Source organism: Calypte anna, chromosome 14 (assembly GCF_003957555.1).
Source record: "Calypte anna isolate BGI_N300 chromosome 14, bCalAnn1_v1.p, whole genome shotgun sequence".
NCBI classification, from domain to species: Eukaryota; Metazoa; Chordata; class Aves; order Apodiformes; family Trochilidae; genus Calypte; species Calypte anna.
In genome coordinates, this window is record NC_044260.1 from 10,615,800 (window position 1) to 10,635,658 (window position 19,859).

At 37.7% G+C, this 19,859-nt stretch overlaps 1 protein-coding gene across 2 annotated transcripts in view; it reads left to right on the forward strand.

The window, feature by feature from the left end:
* Window positions 1-19,859, forward strand: part of VPS35L (VPS35 endosomal protein sorting factor like) — a 47,624-nt gene that overhangs the window by 22,971 nt on the left and 4,794 nt on the right. For both annotated transcript variants that reach the window (XM_030459925.1, XM_030459926.1), the window contains exons 23-29: window positions 1,848-1,911; window positions 3,890-3,988; window positions 4,804-4,881; window positions 6,065-6,179; window positions 13,333-13,472; window positions 15,669-15,834; window positions 17,126-17,244. In XM_030459925.1, coding sequence (XP_030315785.1) covers window positions 1,848-1,911; window positions 3,890-3,988; window positions 4,804-4,881; window positions 6,065-6,179; window positions 13,333-13,472; window positions 15,669-15,834; window positions 17,126-17,244 — 781 coding nt within the window. The remainder of the gene's footprint in view (window positions 1-1,847; window positions 1,912-3,889; window positions 3,989-4,803; window positions 4,882-6,064; window positions 6,180-13,332; window positions 13,473-15,668; window positions 15,835-17,125; window positions 17,245-19,859) is intronic.

Sequence of the window (19,859 nt, forward strand, 5' to 3'; positions counted from 1 at the left end):
CACATTTCTGGGGCTGTTTGTTTCATGGTGGATTAAGACATGAATCCAATTAGTGGTGAGGGAAGAGCTGTGCAGTGAAATGGCAGCACATAGCATGCAGAAATCACACAGAAATCAGTGTCTGATTGAAAACTGAGCATCACAATGCTGCAGATTTTAGATCTTAAGAGCAAAAATATAGTTGTTGGGGTTTTTTTCTGAGGCCAGACCCTCTTAGTGTGGCAGTAACTGTAAAAGGAACTTGTAACTTTCTCAGCCTTGATACACTGTGAATCCAAAACTGATTGCCAATAAAGAAATCAGGTTTGGCATCTAATTCCAATTTATACCAGCTAGAGTGCTTTATTCTGGGTTAGGGCACTTTATTTGGGTTAAAGCACTTTATTTGGCTGTGTATTGAACTAAAAGTCACTCCAAGCTTCAAACAAAACAATATATTGAAGCTAAACAAGCTTATTAACAAAAAAAAAAATTAAGCAGTTTGTGGTGATCAATATTTGGTACTTTTTCTGGTGTTCTGCCAAAACAATTCTAATAGTTTGCTGTGATTTTTAAAATCCCTTAAACCTGCAAAGTTTTTAGCTGAGATAAGATAGTATGCATCTCCAGCTTGGTTCTGTTGTGTCATCTCTTACTGGCAAATCATCATAAATTCTAACTGTCCTAAAATAACTCCTGCATCTATTTTTGCATCCTGGTTGAGGAAACTCCCAACCCATTGTGTAGGTCTCACTGACACCCATAGCAGCTGTCAGAGGATAACAGCCTCTAGGCTGGTAGGGGTCTGATGCAGAATTGAACTAGAAACCTGCAGCTGACCCAGAGATCTCATTATAGGTCTTCTGAGCCTTTCAGAGCCCATCAATTGACTCTTTTGATCAGCAATGCACTAATGAGCTAATCATGCTGAGGTTTTCTTGCCTCCTTTACTGAATTCGTATAATAAATCTATTTTCTTCCCATCTGGTGTCTGAGCTAGGAAATTGGTAACTGATATACTAAAGGTCAAAGCTAGAGCCAAGTATATACTAGTAAAAGGATTAAATTGTATTAGTTAATTGTAATTTAACTTTTTGTTCATGCATTTTCAGTGAAACAGATTTGATGTGTTGGATTTTCATATGATGTAAATTTATTTCATATCAGTTTTGGACTCTTGCTGTAGAGTTGGTATCTCTGATAATCATGAAAATAAACTTTTTAGTTCAGGTTGGTTCAGTTCTGACTGAAGCATCAAAAAGGAGCTCTGCAATAAGTTGATTTTAATGATGTTTTAAAATGATGTGGCCAGGTTGGTTTAAAAAAAAAAACAACTCTTCCCCAGGCTCCCCAGAAAACAACAAAAAAAATAAGCTAATCTTGTTTCTAAAATAAATGCATGAACTATTACATATACTATTTAAAATTTATTTTAAAAGCTTTTCTCCTTTAGTAGGATAACTTTCTGCCAAAAATATGTTTACTAATTTCTTTAAGTTTTTATAATCAGTTCCTACTGTAGTTCTCATGTTGTAACATAAGAGCGAAGCCATTTGCTTGCTGCAAAGAACATCAGCTTAGCTTACTTCTCCATATGCAAACTGTGATTTTATTTAAAGTCTAAAAACACTATTAACAATTTTCCCATTTAAAAAAGTTTGAAGTTTAGTTTGGTGCATTGCTGACTTTGTGATATTCATATTAAAATTAGTTTCTTGCTTCATAACTAAAGTTATGAACTTAGAGTTCTTAGTGTACAATGAGTATTTTTATAATGATGTTACATTATATAAATTAAATTATCATTTGAACCTTTGCAGATAAATGAGTGATATTCTAAAATTCACAGTGTAAATTTTCTCTTACAGTGCCCTAACACTTGAGGATGAGAAAAGAATGTTAGCAGCTTTGATAAATGGATTCATAAAAATGGTGAGTGACAGTTGTGGGCAACTGTTGGGGTGGACTTTATAGCTCAGATTTTCATTAGATCTCCATGAGAAACAGGTGCCTGCCTTGCTGAATCAGACATTCTGTGTCTGACTTGCTTAAGATCCCTGAAGCCCTGACTGGAGTGTTTCAGTGAGAGAGGTCTGCATGTGTTGAAGGGAATGTCATACAGTGTTGAAGCTGACATGGTGCAATGTGAGACTTTCAAGTAGGCATGTTGTTTATTTAATCGTATTTTCTGTTAGTTTTTTTAATATCACCTGAAAGATAGTAAATATTGACAAACTAAACAGCAATTTAAACATTTTAAATCTTAAAAGTCTTGCCTGTTGTAGCATCAGAGATGTCACTGATTTATGTGAATGCAGTTCCACCCCCCAGTTATAAATAGGATCAACACAAAATAGATATAACCTGTATGTTCTTATCTGTTTATCTTAATTTATAATTAAGATAATTTGTATCATCATATTAGTAGTCCCACAGAAACTTCAGTTGTTTTGTCTTTAAATTAATTTTTAATCCTTCCCTCTTATCCTGGCAATATCTTTTGTTCTTGTCTGTTGTGTTTGGAATGTCCTGTTGTTTTAGAGGGGTGTTCTCAAGCTTTTCTTTATTCTCAACACTTGGCTTTTCTTTCACATAGTCAGAGCTGACAGGCTTTGTCTCTGCTTGTCCTCTTTGTTCTTTGTTGCAATTCTATGGATTTATTTTTAGATGGTTGCTTTCTCTTCTGTTATAATTTGCTGTTAAGTATGTTTTTAATACAGTTTTGATTTATATGGAATCCAGTTTCCTTTAGGAGGATTTTCCATATTGAATAATATTTGGTGTGGCATTAGAGTCTTAGTTTAAAGGGGGGAAGAATCCATAGCAGGAAAATGACTCATGAAGAATTTTAAACCAGCACATGTTAAAACATGGAGGGAAAAGCACAACAGTTATTCTTACAGTCAGTCTTTTTTGTGGAAAAACTTGTATTTTTAGAGAAGCTTTGTTGAGACAAGGACTCAAGAATCAGCAGTTGTACAAACACAGGAAAGCCAAAGACAGTTGTCTTGAGTGTAAGAAGCCATCCATTGTGTTCTGGTGCAGTTCCTTTGATCTTTCACTGCATGGATTAAATGTAATTTTAATTTTAATTCTATAAAAAATTCTTCTGCATGTGGCTTGAGAAATAATAACAACAACATCAATTAATAATAACAGTAACAATAATAATGCAATCTTTACTTCTGTTAAAAAAACATTCCATTTGAATACATTAGTGTAGACTTCCTGGAGACTGTTTCTCTTGCTAGGCTTTTAATTGACAGCTGAGACACTCCAGCTGACAGCACCTGGGTTTTTGAAATCTGGAGGGCTGGAAGTACAGTATTCTCACACAAGGACTGGTTTAGACCACACGTCTTTCCAACCAACATGCAAGGTTGCAGGCTTTTGACATACTGTATAAGCATGTATTTATTAACCAAACTTGAGAACAACCTCATTTTCTTACACGTCTCACTAGAAAAATGCTGATTTCTCTTGGAGGCACTGTAGTTAGTGGAAACTACAGGAATCTGAATACAGATTCACCATCTATTCCTATTTTTCTGTGGGTTTTTTTTTGTTTTGTTTTCCTTTTTAATGTATGAACTGTACCAAGCCTTTGTCCCTGTTTCATAAAGAGAGTTCTGCTAGTTTTGAAAACACTTCACAAACCTAGGATTTAAATTTTGCTTTCATTGTATTAAATACTTGGTCTGTAAAGTAGAAGGACAAAGATTCTCTGGGTGCTATATTGTTGTTAATGTGTTGGGTTTTTTCTTACCAGATAAGGGTATTTTGACTTTTGAATATCTGTGGCCTAGCTGCATGAGGGTTTTATATTTCTTAAAGTTAATGCCCTACAATGGTAAAAATTTAGGGGGTTTTGTCTGTTTGTTTTGTTGTGTTTTTAAATTTTATTTTATAGGTTTCATTTGGCCGTGACTTTGAACAACAGCTGAGTTTCTATGTTGAAGCTAGGTCAATGTTTTGCAATCTGGAGCCTGTTCTAGTCCAGTTGATTCATGTAAGCTACAGTTTATCTACATTATCTTAATAAGTGGGGATACATTTGCAGTTCTCCCATTCTCTGCCCAGATGATTGGTCTGTCAAAATTAGTCTGAAGTCTTTTTATCAGGTGTTTTTAAAGCAGACTTTGATCTCCCCTTTCGTTTTATCACCCCAAACTCTCTCAGGTTCTTTTTTGACAGGTTTGCATGATATCATTGTAACAAAGAAAGTGGCTACCTTGCAAGAGATTTCATATTGAATAAAATAGATGTCACTTTAGTGCATGCAGAATTTGGATTCTCTCCTCTGTAATCCTCCATCCAGGAGAGATTAGACTGTGGCTCACTGCAGATATAGGCAGGGTCCTGCTGTGATAGGGAAGATTAATCTCTTTTTTAGTTGAGTCACATGTCAGGTGAGTATTAGTTGCATGTGATTCCTTTTCATCATTGTATTTTTTCTTAAATCATTTTATTACTTTGTTGTTGCTGTTTTTTTAATAATTGTGTTAGCTAGAAATGATGATTTTTACTCTAGGAAGGAAGAGATGACAGCACTGGGATAGCTGGGAAGCAAGGGATTGAAAGTGTTAAATAAGTCAGTAAATCTGCCTTTACAAGCCTCTAGAGTCATATTTGCTTTAAGGAACAGTCACTAAAATTCTCCAAGGAAAAACTAAATAGTACAATGAGGGGGCACCATACCAGGGACCCTTTTGACAGTCCCTGTCCTCTAAGTGAATGCTGTAAAACATGCAGTTTGTTATTTGCTGCTGAACTAATAAATCTTTACATTTTTCTTAATTGTTTTCTTCTGGTTTTTATGTGTAGTCTGTGAACCAGCTAGCAATGGAAACAAGAAAGGTGATGAAAGGAAATCATTCCAGAAAGACTGCAGCATTTGTCAGGGTAGGTCTGACTCTAATAAACCTTCTTAGCAGATAATATTCTCTGCTGGCACTCACATTTATAATTTTTACAAAACCAGTGTTAGTATTTTTGACCCTGTTTGTAGTCTCATTTTCTCTGACTACCATTTTACTCTCTAGAGCCAGATGCTGCCATTTGAGGGGAAAAAAAAAAAAAATAGACCCAAAGTATCAAATAGCAGCTTTGTGTTAAAAAAGAGCAGTAGGATCAAATCCCTCTCCAGAGGAAGGTTCATTTGAGAGGTGCTTTTGTGAATTCTAGAGAGCTCAGCTTTTCAAATTATATTTGAAATAGAATACTTAGTTTCTATGTAACTCAATCACAGGGAGAATAGGAGAGAGTGGGAAAAGAATATGTTCAGATTTCTGTCTCATAACATCAGTGTTGATATGCTGAAATCAGTATCTGAATTTCAAATGAATTGCTCCTTTTGGCTTTAGTGAGTCTGTATACAGTCAAAGGAGCTTTGCTCATTATGCACAGACTGTGCAAGTTGCTTGTGTTCCCCTCTTCTCACCTGAAGCGTAGCAACAAAGATGTCTTCTTAATCTTCATGAGTTTTGGAGGTGTTTGTATATAATACCATTAATAAATGGATTCATGTTCATGGCCCCTGTGCATCATATCCTGGACAGAGGGTCACCAGGGTGACAGAAGCCAACTTCTGTAGACCTGGGAGCCACTCACTCCATCTGGGTGCCTGGGCTGCCCCCGTGGGTTTGTTTCTCAACTAGCTGCAGTTTGTTTCTCTAGATCTGTTTCCTCCCAAATGCACAGAGTGCTCCTGCCTGGGCCAGCTGGGTTGATGGATTGCACCTGGGGACCAGCAGTCTGCTTCTCTGGTTAGATTTTGGTCTTGAGCTGCAAGGTGGTTACTTGAGGGGACAGGAACTTCCTTGAGCTAGAGTCATAGAGTAAATTTTGAGCTAAGCTGCTCATAATAACAATAATTAATAAAATAGTCAATATTGTGGTCAGTAATGAAATAACAAGAAATTGAAATTTGCTGGTTTTGGACATCACATCATATTTGCTTTTTATTGAAAGCCTTTCCCAAAACTGATTTACAGATTTTGATCCCTAATCATGTATAAAGTCAGTAATGACTACAATAACTCTCAGTTAGGTATTCTCTTCAGTTTCATTTTTTTATTTGCTTCAGGCTTGTGTTGCCTTCTGCTTCATTACAATTCCATCTCTGAGCAGTATCTTCACACGTCTTAATCTGTACCTACACTCTGGACAGGTTGCTCTGGCTAATCAGTGCCTTTCACAAGGTAAGGAACAAATTTGTCTGCTTAAAGAAAGGTTCTCTGATTTTAGTAATATTCCCAGCTGTGAGTAAACTTGATTGAAATCATGTCATGTAAGTATAATATGGGGTAATTAAAATACAACCCTGCACCAAGCACTGTTAAAGTGAAAACTTCTGATATTAAAACAACTCTTCAATTTTAACCCTAATCCTGTGATCTAAATAATCAAGACAGCTGACTCCAGTTGACATAGTCATGGCTATGAGGTTGGTTGCCCTAAATTTCTTAGAAATTATGGAATTTTCTGCTGCATAATTATGCAAGCACTCTGATCACAAATGATGTGCTTTATTGTAACTGTGGAAGAAGAAACAGTTGTACCTGTGTAGTAGCTCACACGGTGACAAAAGCCTGCAACAAGCTGAAAAATAATTAAAACTTATGTCAGTGCTACCAGAAACCTGCTATTAAAACATGTGTGATAAATGCTTAGCTAAGAAAGCTACCACTATATTAGAGAGAAACAATGGAGTAATACCAGACAATATGAAGAAAATAAATTTTTTTCTTTTTTTGAATTATTGTTTGAACCAGGGCCTGAATGCAGGACCTATTTTTTTTGTTATTCTGTTAGTTCAGTCTTAAGTAACTGGAAATTCTGACAAAAGTAATTTTGGGAAATTTTTTAGAGCTACTCTGGGACCAGAATGAGCATTAAGTCAGTATCACCTTTTAATATGATCTTGCTCCTGTTCATGTCAAATAGAAGACAGTTAACTTTTCTGAAAGTCTTCTTGTGCTTTTAACTGTTTGCAGTATCTTTCTTTTCATTTTTGAAGTTCTGTCATTACACTTTGTTTTGCAGTTTTAGTATTGACTTAAAAGTCTGCTTCCCAATGGTAAATGTTTTTCATTTACATGTTTTCAGTCGAGCTGTGGGACTAATAAATTGCATTACTTTGCAACATCTTTTGTTGTAGCTATTGATTCTTTGGTTTTGCTGTGTGGTTCTTCACCAGAGCTTGTTTTCCAAGCTCTGCATTTACCAGTAAGTTCCAGCTGCACAAACAAGCTGACTTAGGATGCTGATTAAAACCTTTTAGTACAGGGTGACTGCTGTATTTTTTTGTTCTGAAGCTGATGCTGCCTATATAGCAAAGCAGAGGGATTTAGAGTAAAGCTGGCTGTTGTGTCCAAGTATGTTTTGCAAATAAAAGATCTGCAATCTGTTGTTGTGCAATTAGTTCTGTGCAGTTTCTGTGTAGGTAACAGTTTACCAAAAATTAACTCATTTTTATTTCAGCTTACCTTATCTCTTGTAACAATTTTTGTTATTTTTCCTGTGCTGTAGTGCATCTCTTGTTGGAAGCAAATCCAAAGCAGTTTTTGTGTAAATACAGAGTCTTTGATAACTATGCCCTGCCATGCTGGGAACAGCTCTGTGGTTTAATAATCTTTCAGTTTATGAATTATTTTCCCACTAGTTTTGTCATCCAAGTCTTCTCTGAGTGAGACTCCTGGGCCCCAACAATTGTCTAGATTTTTCAGTGTAAGAATTTCTAAGTGTGCACAGCTGTTTTTTGACATGTGAACACAGTGCTCTCACTGAATAGGATTCCCATTCTGAAACCTTTTAAAGTAGCAGGTAGATGTAAAGTGTTATGTACTCAAGTGTCTGAAATAGATATTTATTAATCACTTTCCTGAGTTTGGACCCACAAGCCAGAGAGAGGAGTATGTGGTCCTTCTTAGCTTCTGTTGACTTAAGGCGTGTACAAAACTCTTTTATTCAGTAACTCATTTAATTTACCAAGGTTTTATTGTCGTACACTTCTTTTCTTACTTAAATATGCTATTTTGGGCATAGTTTGTGTTCAGAGACTTGTGTGAATAATTTATCATGTGTTAAGCAGTTAGGTAAAAGTGCTACCAGTCTTGGGATAGTTTTTGTGAACTATGTCTGCATCTTCTGGTATATTGTAGTCAGATGACCTGTCCTTGGAAGTTACTTTTAGCACAGTTTAATCCATATCTCAAGTGAATGCATTCCATGTGTGTAAGGAGTACTGATTAATTCATAACAGCAAATTCAAATCCAGTCAGCTGAGTTAACTGATGCCAATTAGATTCTGATCTAATAAAACCAATGCAGCATGAAGTGAAGTTTTAAGAGTGTGCAATTAATGATACCATTAGGCTGGGAAGTGAAATTGTCCCTTGTGTGTAACCTTTATTTCATGCTGATTGGAATTACCTTAATCAGTTTAAAATTGGGAAGAGAAATAAATCTGAAAGGTAATGTACCTGATCTGATGGGTCACTCAGTGCATGCCATTTCTCTGTAAAGATTCCAGCTGTTGTTTTTAGTAAGTTAAATTCTTGAAATCTTTTAAATTTTAAGTTCCTACAGGGAGTCTGGCTATTTCAGTAAGCTGAGTTTTCACTTAAGCATGTAACAAAATTGGAATTGCACAGGGTAGACTTCTGTTGGCAATAGGATGACTGATCTAAATCACTGATATATCTAAGTTGAAAAAAGGAGTAAAATTATCTATTGGGGTAGGTAAGGCAAGTTTAAGATTGTTTTTTTCCCTAAAGAAAAAGATTCCAATTCTGAAGTATACAGTGCTTAATGTACTTCTAGATATTTGTTCTGTTCTTCAAATGTAGCTGTAACACAGTTTCACTAGTAGATTGCAAGAGGAATTTCTTTTTCTACTTCAGAAAACATCACTTTTTCATGAATGTTCTCTAAATGTCACAGGCTTCAGCCACACTTTGGAGAACGTATGGAATGGAATATTTAATTAGGAATTTTTAATCATATTCTAATAATGTTTGATGTATTTTCTTGGTTAGAATCAGATAACAATTTGTAGTGATCCTTCCTAATCTTCTGATATCTTTATAGATCTGAAGAATATAAATGGAGAAAATTTGAGATTAACAATTAAGGAAAATAAGAAAAACTTGAACAAAATGATGACTTGTTCTGTTAGTTGGGCTTTCTGCAGCTCAAATCTTCTCCCAGTCAATTAACTTTTTCTTGTGCCTCTCTTTATGCCAGCCAATAGTTTTTCCATATGATTTGAGAGAGATGACATTTCTGTAAGCTTTTCAGACAACATTTCATATCAGTTTGGCAGTTCTTCAAGCCTGTCTAGCCCATGACCTGTTTTTGAAAGTGTCTGGTAGCTTGTATTAAGGGAAGATAAAGGAAACAATAATGTAGAATGATGCTTCCTAGCTTTCAGCTGGGGGTAGTCTAAATACATCCTCTACCAAAGGTTGCATATGGACCATGGCATCTAATAAAACAGATGGACAAATCCTTAGGAATTTAATTGTTTTAGCAATGTTTGATTTTTGGCCTTTGTAAATACAAACATGCTGGTTCTTTGGAAAACTTGAGAGACTTCTGAGTAATGTTTTCTCTCTGCAAAACCTTTATTGGCTCTTCATTGTTATATTATGTTTTTCTGTGTGTCTGCTTGTTTGGTTTTGTTTTTTTTTTTTTTGGTCACCCTGTTTTAACCAGAAGAAAATACAGAATTTAACTCTAGAATTTAGTAGTTGGAAGTTTTCAGTATTACTAAGGGACTTCTCTTTAAAGACTGATGATGATGTTTTATCTCAGAGTCTTTAGGGATTACATAGAATTCAGAGAGGCATGCTGAAATGTTGGGGTTTTTCTGAGGAGTGGTGTGTGTTGCATTTACGGATTACAGCCTAAGAATAAAATATCTTTTATCCAGTGTTCTTGTTCATATTCTATCAATCTTCCCTTCCAGTTATGCCTCTGTATGACTTTGTTTGGAAAGTACTCAGGCTGTGCTCACAATCTGTAATCAAGCAATTCATAAGATGAGCACTAGCAAGCTCCATCCACATAATTCCCTTTTAATCTGCAGCTAATTTCTAGCATATGATCAAATGAGTTAACACAGTACATTCCAGTTCACCGAGCAGCAGTGCATTCATTTTCTTATTTTATCTTTGTTACTTCAAATAATTCTTTTTAGTTTCTGGATTGAAAGTGATGTATATGGTTGGAGGTTGTTCAATAGCTCAAGGGAAAAACATGTTTCAACAATGTGATGAAACTCTCACGGTGACCTCACCAATGAGAGGAAGAGCTCCAAATGTTTGCAATACTTGGTTGTCAAAACAGAAATGTGTTAATTATTTAACAAAAAAGAAAAAAACACAAGAAGCCTTATGCTTGCTTCCCATTAATATTTTGCATGGGAGCACAAGGCTTTGTTACATTTCAGCATCTGTTGGATGTGCAAGCAAAATCCTTGCAGTACTAAGATAAACTTGAACGTGTTGTGGCACACGAAGGTGTTGTGGAACACAGAAGATGGCGTATGGTCCCTGGTTTTGTCCTTTGCATGGGCTCAGCCTTGTGTAATTGTATCCATGACTAAAAATAGTTTCTGTAGATATGTCAAACTCACTCCCTTTTGCTCTTTGAAGATGGACTTAAGGAGCTTAATTCTTCTCCTGTCTCTAATGGCTTTGTTCCTTCTTGGGTTTTGCCTGCCTGAAGTATTAAATTAATGCAGTTTAATTGACCATCATAGATTCAGCACATACACTGTAAGCTAAATTTTTGTATGTAGAGATATTGCTATACAGAAACATGTGGAGGTATATATATACATATATATATATTTGTGTCTATGTACAACTAAGTGTATGTGTTCAGGTGCCAGCATGAATATCTGCAATAGCAAAACATTCAACACCAATTTCACTTTTTTTTCCTGTAGTAGAGTATTACTGGAAGTGCTGACTTGGATATCTGAGATTGTTAGTTTTTGTATCTTGAAGGTCAGCATGTAAGCTCAGGGGAAAGATTTATAGGATTTTGGTCAACCAATATGAAGGAGCTGCTGTGAAAGGATGAATTTAGTGAAGCATGAAGTATGTCATGTTCAGAGCACTGCACAAGATATTAACAGCTGTCTGGGAAGACTTTATCATGATGATTTCTTGTAATGCACAGGCAGTTTTCCTCTTATCCAACCTAATGGTGACTTCTTTTAAGAGTATTGTACTTTAGCAAATAAGAAAACAGCATCCTTCACCAGAAGAAGACTTTTAAAATCTTTTTATTTGTAATCAAACAAAACTGTTGGCCTTTTTAACTGGTTCCTTATACTTTTTGGAAGACAGAAGTAATGGGTGTATGGTTTTCTCTTGAAACATCTCTACAGTATTAGCTTTATAAATTGACTTTTAAAAGATCTAGAGAAAGCTGTCTGTGCACCTGCTGGTAATGGCAGGTCCAGGGAGGGAGCTGATGTCTCTGGAGGTGCTCAGCCAGGTGAGCTCTGCTGCTGCTCGGGTTTGCAGGAGCGGCAGGAGGGCAAGAAGAGTAAATTGAAGCAAATTGAAGTTATTCCTAGTGCAGATAAGAGGGTTGGGTTTTGTGCTAAGGCAGAAGTTGAGAGGACAATGTCTAGAATTGTGATTGCAGGAGAATGGGCAGTAAATTGAGGTGAGGTACCTTGCAGCTCTTCTCTTTCATTTAGGAGAGTGATTGCTGAATGGCTCATTCCTGTCCTGTTCACAAAATAACGTGAGAAGGCTGGAGTGTTCTCTGCACAGACATGTGTATTTTGGTATGCAGACTATTTTCTGAGACATGTCTTTTCATTTGTCTGCTCACATGTTTTGATTGTATGGTGATGTGGGGCATGCTCTTTTTTTTTTTTCTACTGAGACAACTGTGGAAGTGACAGCAGTTCATTTACTTGTGCTAGAATGAACATCTGCTGTTTCCTTCCTCTAAAAAAGCTCAGAGAAAGATTACTTGCCTTCCTTTGAGTTATTTGTGTAAACTTATATGTCGCTTGAAATAAATAAAAAACATTCTGCCACTATAAAATAAAAGTGCAGAATTAAAGGAAGTGTGAAGTTTGACTGAAGGGGGGGTCTCTGTTCTGAGCACTGAAAAGTTCAGAAGGGCTTGAGCACTCATGCTGAAAAGAAATGAGTCAAAAGAATTACAGTTTTTCCAAAGCACGTTTCTCTGGTATTCCTCATAAGCTTAAATTAGCTATCAGTTGGTACTATATTTAGCAAATTTGCTTGGAGTCTCATGTGCTCAAATGAATTTTTCCAGAGCAAGCTGTGCTCTGGGAAATGCCCATGCATGCCTGTCAGTGCTATCTTCATTGCAGCCATTAACACCTCTTGGCTTTCACCAAGAATTCCCTTTTTCTCTTTGCTAAAATTTGATTTCATGACCTTAGTCTCTGTTCCTGTAAAATGGAGATACAGTAATAATGCTAAAGGAAGCTTTGAAGTATATGGCTAAACAACTTGAATGGGTTTTGGATATTTCAAAATGTGCAAAAGAAGGCTGTTCTCAGAGCATTTTTTTCTGTGAACTCTTAGCATACATGTACATAAGAGATCTTCTAGGGTAAGAGGGATAATATTGTTTGTAATTTGTAATATTAATAAACTGAGGAATAGATGTTCTAATATTTTGTTAGTTTTTTGGGGTTTTATTTAAAGATTGAAGACATAACAAAGAGTATGACAAACCTCCTAAATAGCTGTCTTGCCAAGGCCGTATCAGTGAATTTTTTCTCTAATTCCTGTGTTGTGATTCTAGGAAAGAATCATTTTTATCTAAGTAACCATCAATACCTCAGGTTCTAGTACTAAATTTCTGGTTTACTTTTAGTGACTGTAAATACTTGGAGAAATGAAATTGTCTGTACTTCCTTATAACTGTTACACCCATTTGTTAATGAAGTTGTGAACCAGTTAGCATGATCTACTACTCTTTTTTTCACCTGCTTGGGATTCCCTGTTGTCCCAGCACAAGCATTTCTTCAGATAAATCAATTTTTAACTGTGTGCTTTTATTTTTTAATTACATATGCAAACTATTTGAAACAACGCTGTCCTCTTGTTATGCAAAGGAGAAGAATTCTAATTTCAGAAGTCTTGAGTGATGTGGAAACTTGTTTTGGAAAAGCAGTATCACTTGAATTAGCACAAGTTTTGACTGCTGCATCTCAAGTTTCTTTGCAGTCAAGCATACCCTGGTTTTCTGTTGTCTGTTTGAAACTGGAAGCAATCAGGGGATCACAGCCATGACTGCCATCAGCAGCAGGAGTGATAATACAGCAACTATGTTTTTATTTTGTAGCTGATGCTTTTTTCAAAGCTGCAGTGAGCCTTGTTCCTGAAGTGCCAAAAATGATCAGTGTAGACGGCAAGATGCGACCTTCTGATGTCTTCCTCTTTGAATTCCTTTGTAATTTTTTCTCCACGTTATTGGTTGTTCCGGTAAGTTCTCTGTGTGTGTGAATACCACGTAGGCTACTCTGGCTATAGCACATGGACTAGTTTGACTCTCCTGTTTAAAAATTAAGAGTACACTGAGCTTTTGGGAGTGGTAGATGCAGTGGTTAGTTTTCCATGGGCAAGATGAACCAATTGTCTCATTGGCTGCAAAGTCCCTCACTCCCATGCAAAACAGGGAGACAGAGCAATTGTTCAGAGGGGGAGGTACAGCATTGCCCCTCTCAGTAGCACCATGCACTCAGCTGCATTTGGGGTAGAGTGAAATCTCACCATCATTTAACTGTGTAAACTTCATTTACTGTTTAATAGATCCTTGCATACAACTGGTATTTCAGCTGAGCTCTCAGAATCTTGTACTTGAGGGGGGAACAAAGATAGAGCTCTAGTTTCTATTAATTTTAGGTAATGCCTTTGTTACAGATTGTCTAATCCTTAAAGTGAAAACAATAATGAGAAGATGAACCTTTTGATGTTTATTGATTTATTTTTGGAGGAAGTAAGTGACAGGTGGTTTGTTGTCACTGAAACATTTAGTCCTGTTTCCTCCTTCCTTTTTTCTTTGACTACATTCAGTGCAGCAGCACACAGTATAGGGCTGTCCAGATCCTCATGATCAGAGCAGTGTATTTACCCTTTTTCCAGTGGCAGGGTTCTCCCAAGCCATGCCTGCTCAGCAGCATGGAGGTGCTCTGTTGTTAGAAGGGAAAGTCAAGCTGCCACTCTGTTCTTGCTGTCCACTGACTGCAGAATCATAGAATCATAGAATAGGCTGGGTTGGAAGGGACCTCAGAGATCATCGAGTCCAACCCTTGATCAGCTACCGCCACAGTCACTAGACCATGGCACTGAGTGCCATAACGAGTCGCTTTTTAAATGTCTCCAGGGACGAAGAGTCCACCACCTCCCCAGGCAGCCCGTTCCAATGTCTGATCACCCTTTCCGTGAAAAAATTCTTTCTAATAGCCAATCTGAACTTCCCCCGGCACAATTTAAGACCATGCCCTCTTGTCTTTTTGAGAGTTGCCTGGGAAAAGAGACCAACCCCTGCCTGGCTCCATCCTCCTTTCAGGTAGTTGTAGAGAGCAATGAGGTCTCCCCTGAGCCTCCTCTTCCTCAGGCTGAACAGCCCCAGCTCCCTCAGCCTCTCCTCATAGGATCTGTGTTCGAGTCCCTTCACCAGCTTGGTTGCCCTCCTTTGGACCTGTTCAAGGACCTCGATATCCTTCTTGAACTGAGGGGCCCAAAACTGAACACAGTACTCAAGGTGTGGCCTTACCAGGGCTGAGTATAGGGGCAGAATCACCTCCTTGGACCTGCTGGTGACGCTGTTTCTGATACATGCCAGGATGCCATTGGCCTTCTTGGCCACCTGGGCACACTGCTGGCTCATGTTCAGCTTCCTGTCAATCCAGTGACTGTCAGAACTGAATGCTTCTCAGAGAAATGACTCAGATAATGAACAGATGATTGAAGGAGGGAGGTCCATCCTCTCAGATTCAGTAATGAAGAAGGACTTGCAATCTAGGATTCAGAAATTAGCTTCCATAATTTTTCCTCCTATTGACTTTTCAGGATACATGACCAGAAGGAAGTGTCCTCCTCAGTGGGATGTGGTTTGTCCTGTATAGATTTGCATTATTGCACCAACTGCCTTCACAGCTTATGTAAAGCAGATGTCTCTAAAATTTTATTCCTTTCATATTAAAAGATTGTTGATTGTTTGCAACTTTGACTTCCCAGAGTAGGTGTTCTTCTGAAACTCATCATTATATGAGTAATATACTTATTTCTATAGCTTACTGGTATTATTTTAATTTTAAAAAATTCTACCCAGTGTGTTTAATTTAGAAGCCTAGCTGTTAAGAAGCTGACTTATAATTTTGTACTACTCCCCCATTACTGGAAAACAAAGCATTTCAAAGTTTGTCTGTGGAGGCTTCATGGATCAAGCTTGTGATTATGGACTGAATGAGTATTTTAGAAAGAAACTGGAATGAAATTTTAAAAGCATTTGTAGGAACTTACTTCAGAAAATTGATCATCTTTAATTATATTGTAGTTTTTGCCTTTATACAGCTAATATTGTCACTCTAAACCCTTGAATGACCACAAATAATCTCATTTTTGTTTGGGGTGCTTGTGTTCTTGTTTTTGATTTATCCCTTTTCTTTTTTGTAGGACCATCCAGAACAAGGAGTGTTGTTTCTTGTGCGAGGATTACTGAATGTGATCCAGGATTATACTTGGGAGGATAACAGTGATGACAAAGTCAGGATTTATACTCATGTTTTACATCTGCTGTCTGCAATGACTCAAGAAGCATACATCTACCATGTAGATAAAGGTAATAGCCAAGGGTGGCTCTGGGTCTTTGCATTCCACCATGGAATTTGTAGTACTGTGTTAACACCTTTTGTACTGAATTACAGAATCATAGAATGGTTTGGGTTGGAGGGGACCTTAAAAATCATCGAGTTCCACCCTCCTGTATGGGCAGGAACACCTCCACCTATGTCACTTTTCTCAAACTCCCATCCAACCTGGCCTTGGATGTCAAAATGAGCAATGACAGTCTATCCTACAGAATGGATTCCTTCCCTTTGCAGGTTCAGTTATTGTAATTTAAAATAATCACAAGAGATGGCTGCCAAATGGATGTACAGTCTGTTCTTTAAATCATAGAATCATAGAATTGGCTGGGTTGGAAGGGACCTCAGAGATCATCGAGTCCAACCCTTTTACCACCGTTGCGGTTGCTAGACCATGGCACTGAGTGCCACGTCCAGTCTCTTTTTAAATATCTCCAGGGATGGAGAATCCACTACTTCCCTGGGCAACCCATTCCAATGGCTGATCACTCTCTCCGTAAAGAAATTCTTTCTAATATCCAACCTAAACCTCCCCTGGCACAACTTGAGACCCTGCCCTCTTGTCTTGTTGAAAGTCGTTTGGCGAAAGAGCCCAACCCCCCCCTGGCTCCAACCTCCTTTCAAGGAGTTGTAGAGAGCGATGAGGTCTCCCCTGAGCCGCCTCTTCTCCAGGCTGAACAACCTAGGCTCCCTCAGCCTCTCCTCATAGGGTCTGTGCTCGAGTCCCTTCACCAGCCTGGTTGCCCTCCTTTGGACCTGCTCCAGGACCTCGATATCCTTCCTGAACTGGGGGGCCCAGAACTGGACACAGTACTCGAGGTGTGGCCTCACCAGGGCTGAGTACAGGGGCAGTGAACCCATGCAGAGTGGTTTCCTTAGTTTGTTCCAGATAGTGTTGATTCAAATACATAAAACTATGAACTGGTGGGAGCAGGGACTCTGTGGAAGAACTGAAAATTGACTGGATATGTTGCTTGGCATTTAATGTGATCCAGTCTCACAGATTTTTGAATGTGGCTGTATCCAGGAATATAGTGATTAGTGTTAAGCTAGAAGATTCTTTTCAGTGTTTTGTTCCTAAAACCAAGAGGACATAGTAAGCAACCAAATGGTAGGCACTCAAACAAGATGGGTTTGTTTGTGTTTCGTGGAGGAGGGACACTTGCTAACTTGAAAAAGGTGGTCTTCTATAAATAGCTGTTGCTTTCAGTATCAAACAAATTCATAGCTCTTTAGTCAGACCTAATCTTGAATTCATCTCTGCAGTTGATTCCAATGATACCCTCTATGGTGGAGATGCTAAGTTCCTGGCTGAAATTAATAAACTTTGTGAAACAGTGATAGCACAGATCCTGGATCATCTGAAAACCCTTGGAAAAGAAGAGGTATGTTCTTACTCTGCTTAATTACTTTTGAGCTGAATAAACACACCACCTTTTTTACCAGCACTGGTCTTTTACTGAGCTCCAGGAACCTTAAACAAGAGGAAATTGGGTAATTTTGTTTCAAAAGTGAGTCAATCCCATAGGCAGACTTGTGGTGGAAAGGCCTAATGATATGAAAGAGATCATGTAGCAGTTATTATAAATTTTAAGGTGCAGTCTAAAGTTAACTTCTTAGTTTTATGCTGTACATGGAGTGTCAGCTGTGACTGAGCACCACAGGATGTGATTGTTCTGCAGTGCAGAATGATGGTTTCAGAGCAGCATAGTGAGGTAGGAGTTAGCTTTAAATTAACTGGCTTGAGTCCTGGTGTGGTCTGGTTATGGAAATACAATGCTCAGTGTGGTATAACTTTTTTGTTTACAGGAGTGTCTGCCTGTAATGAGCTCCACAATGCTGGTATTGCAGTTACTGGCCTAAGATAAAAAATTGGAGACAGTGCCACAGTCACTCCTTCAGTTGCAGTACAGTTGTGCCTAAAATCTGTTCCGTGTCCTTCTTGCTTTTTCTTCCTGTCAGCTTTCTCTCTCTGTAAATGAACAGTATTTTATTGATATGTTGATTATTTTATTGACAGCCAAGTTCACAGTACCCTGAAATGTCCAGTTCTTTAATGGGCACAGTGAGAATTGATGGTTAGCCTTTTACTAACAAAGTAAATACAATAAACACAATGGGTAAAATACAATGGAAACCACCTTTAATTGCTAAAAATTTTGCATCCCAGACTCTGGGATGAAGTCAGGAGGGAGGTGGAGAGGCAGATGAAAGGCATTTTGGTTTTACTTTGGTTTTAGTACAGATTTATATTTGTTCAATATGCAGTAAAGAAAAGTCTAGGCAGGTTATTGGATTTTTCAGTTGGAGTTCAGAGGCTCTGAGAGATCAAATACAGCTTAATGGATTCTGTGTGAAAGGCAGGTGACTGATGTTTTCAGTATTACTGAAATAATGAGACCTTACTGTTCTGCTCATGTACCTCTTTCTGAGATTGAACCCCTCTGCAGCTTCCTAATCACCCCTTGCCAATCTGCTGTGTAATGATAGAAATCTTGAGGTTTGTAGGCTGCAAGGGGGAGGGCAAGGGATGATTCATTTGATGGAGTTTTTGATAGCCTGTTTGCACAGTAGCCTGTAGTGTCTGCCAATACAGAATGTGTTAAGTGATATGAATTTGGAGGACACTATTCTAAGTTCAGCCTTTTTTCTTCTTTTATTATCCTGTTTATTTTTCCATAAGCAATTGTAGAGATGTAAAATCAACTAATCCTTTGCTCAAATGCCTCTGCATCATTGTACACATCACCACACTGAACAGCAGTTCTTTTCCAGAGCAGTAATAACATAAACCAACCATTCTTGCACAGAATGCTCAAATGGGTATCGGAAAGAGATTTTTAACAGTTTTCAGAACTGTGGGTTCTATACAGAGGATTTTTTGCATCTGACTCCTGTATATGGAGCATGTGGGTGGGGATGTTTGTAGGGCTTGAAATCCGTGGTTTCTGAAAGGCCTTTTTTTTTTTTTTTCTGCTTTCAAGCTTAATACTTTGAGTGATGAGATCCTGTGTTCTTTCACTGAAGCAGTTATTTCATTGAAAACTGGATTTAAAGCTAAGCAGCATGGATATAGGTCCTTGCCCTGTCTCTGTGGCCTTGGATTTGCTCCTCCATCCATCCCTATTTACAAAGAAGGGGAACATTTATTTTGCTTTGTTGAATAAAAGTCCTTGAGAGATTTAGATTAAAATTGTTTTGTAATAGCTTTTTTGAGGAAGCTGCTGTTACTGAGAAAAGAAGTGATGAGAATTCTGTCTGAGACTTCCATTTGTGCTTAAGTAGAACTGATCATAAAATCACTGTGGTATTTGGATTGCTTCAGTGTCTGTGACCTTTCATTATTAATCTGCTTGGCTGCTCATTTAAATGAACAAGCCTTTGATGATACTGGATTTTTATTGGTTCCTTTCCTTTAAAAGCTATAAGGGAAAATAAATTTTTCTTACAATAAAATGCTTTCACCAAAATGGCAATTTGGAAGGGAACAATGCATCTTGTGTTATCACAGGGGGGTCTTTTCAGAGTCTTAGAGAATGCTTCATTTATGTTACAGTGCTTGAATGGAAATTTTCAGTTCTGGACAGTTCTGTAGAGTTCAAGCTGTTTCTTGTCATGAGAGAGGGAGCATCAGTGAATCCTCTCTGCATTGGTGTGGGTGGAAGACCAATCATGCTCCAAGTTTCTTAGAAACAGAAATACTTTGTCTCTTGCTAATCAGTGGTAGGTGTCCAGATGGAGTGTGTTTTATTCAAACACTGCTTTTGATCCAAAACATCAAGAGCATCTTGTTGTGTCCTTGGCAGTGCCATGTGGGGATGGCAGTCTTCCCATGTCACAGGTACAGGTATCAAGAATGAAGCAGTAGAAACATATTCCTGGTCACACTATTGAGGCTTCTCTTAATACATCTGATCTTTAGTTTTCTATAAACTTATAAAAAGTTCAGTTGATTTCATATATGTTTGAAAACTGAACTACAAGCAGAGCTGGACATAGT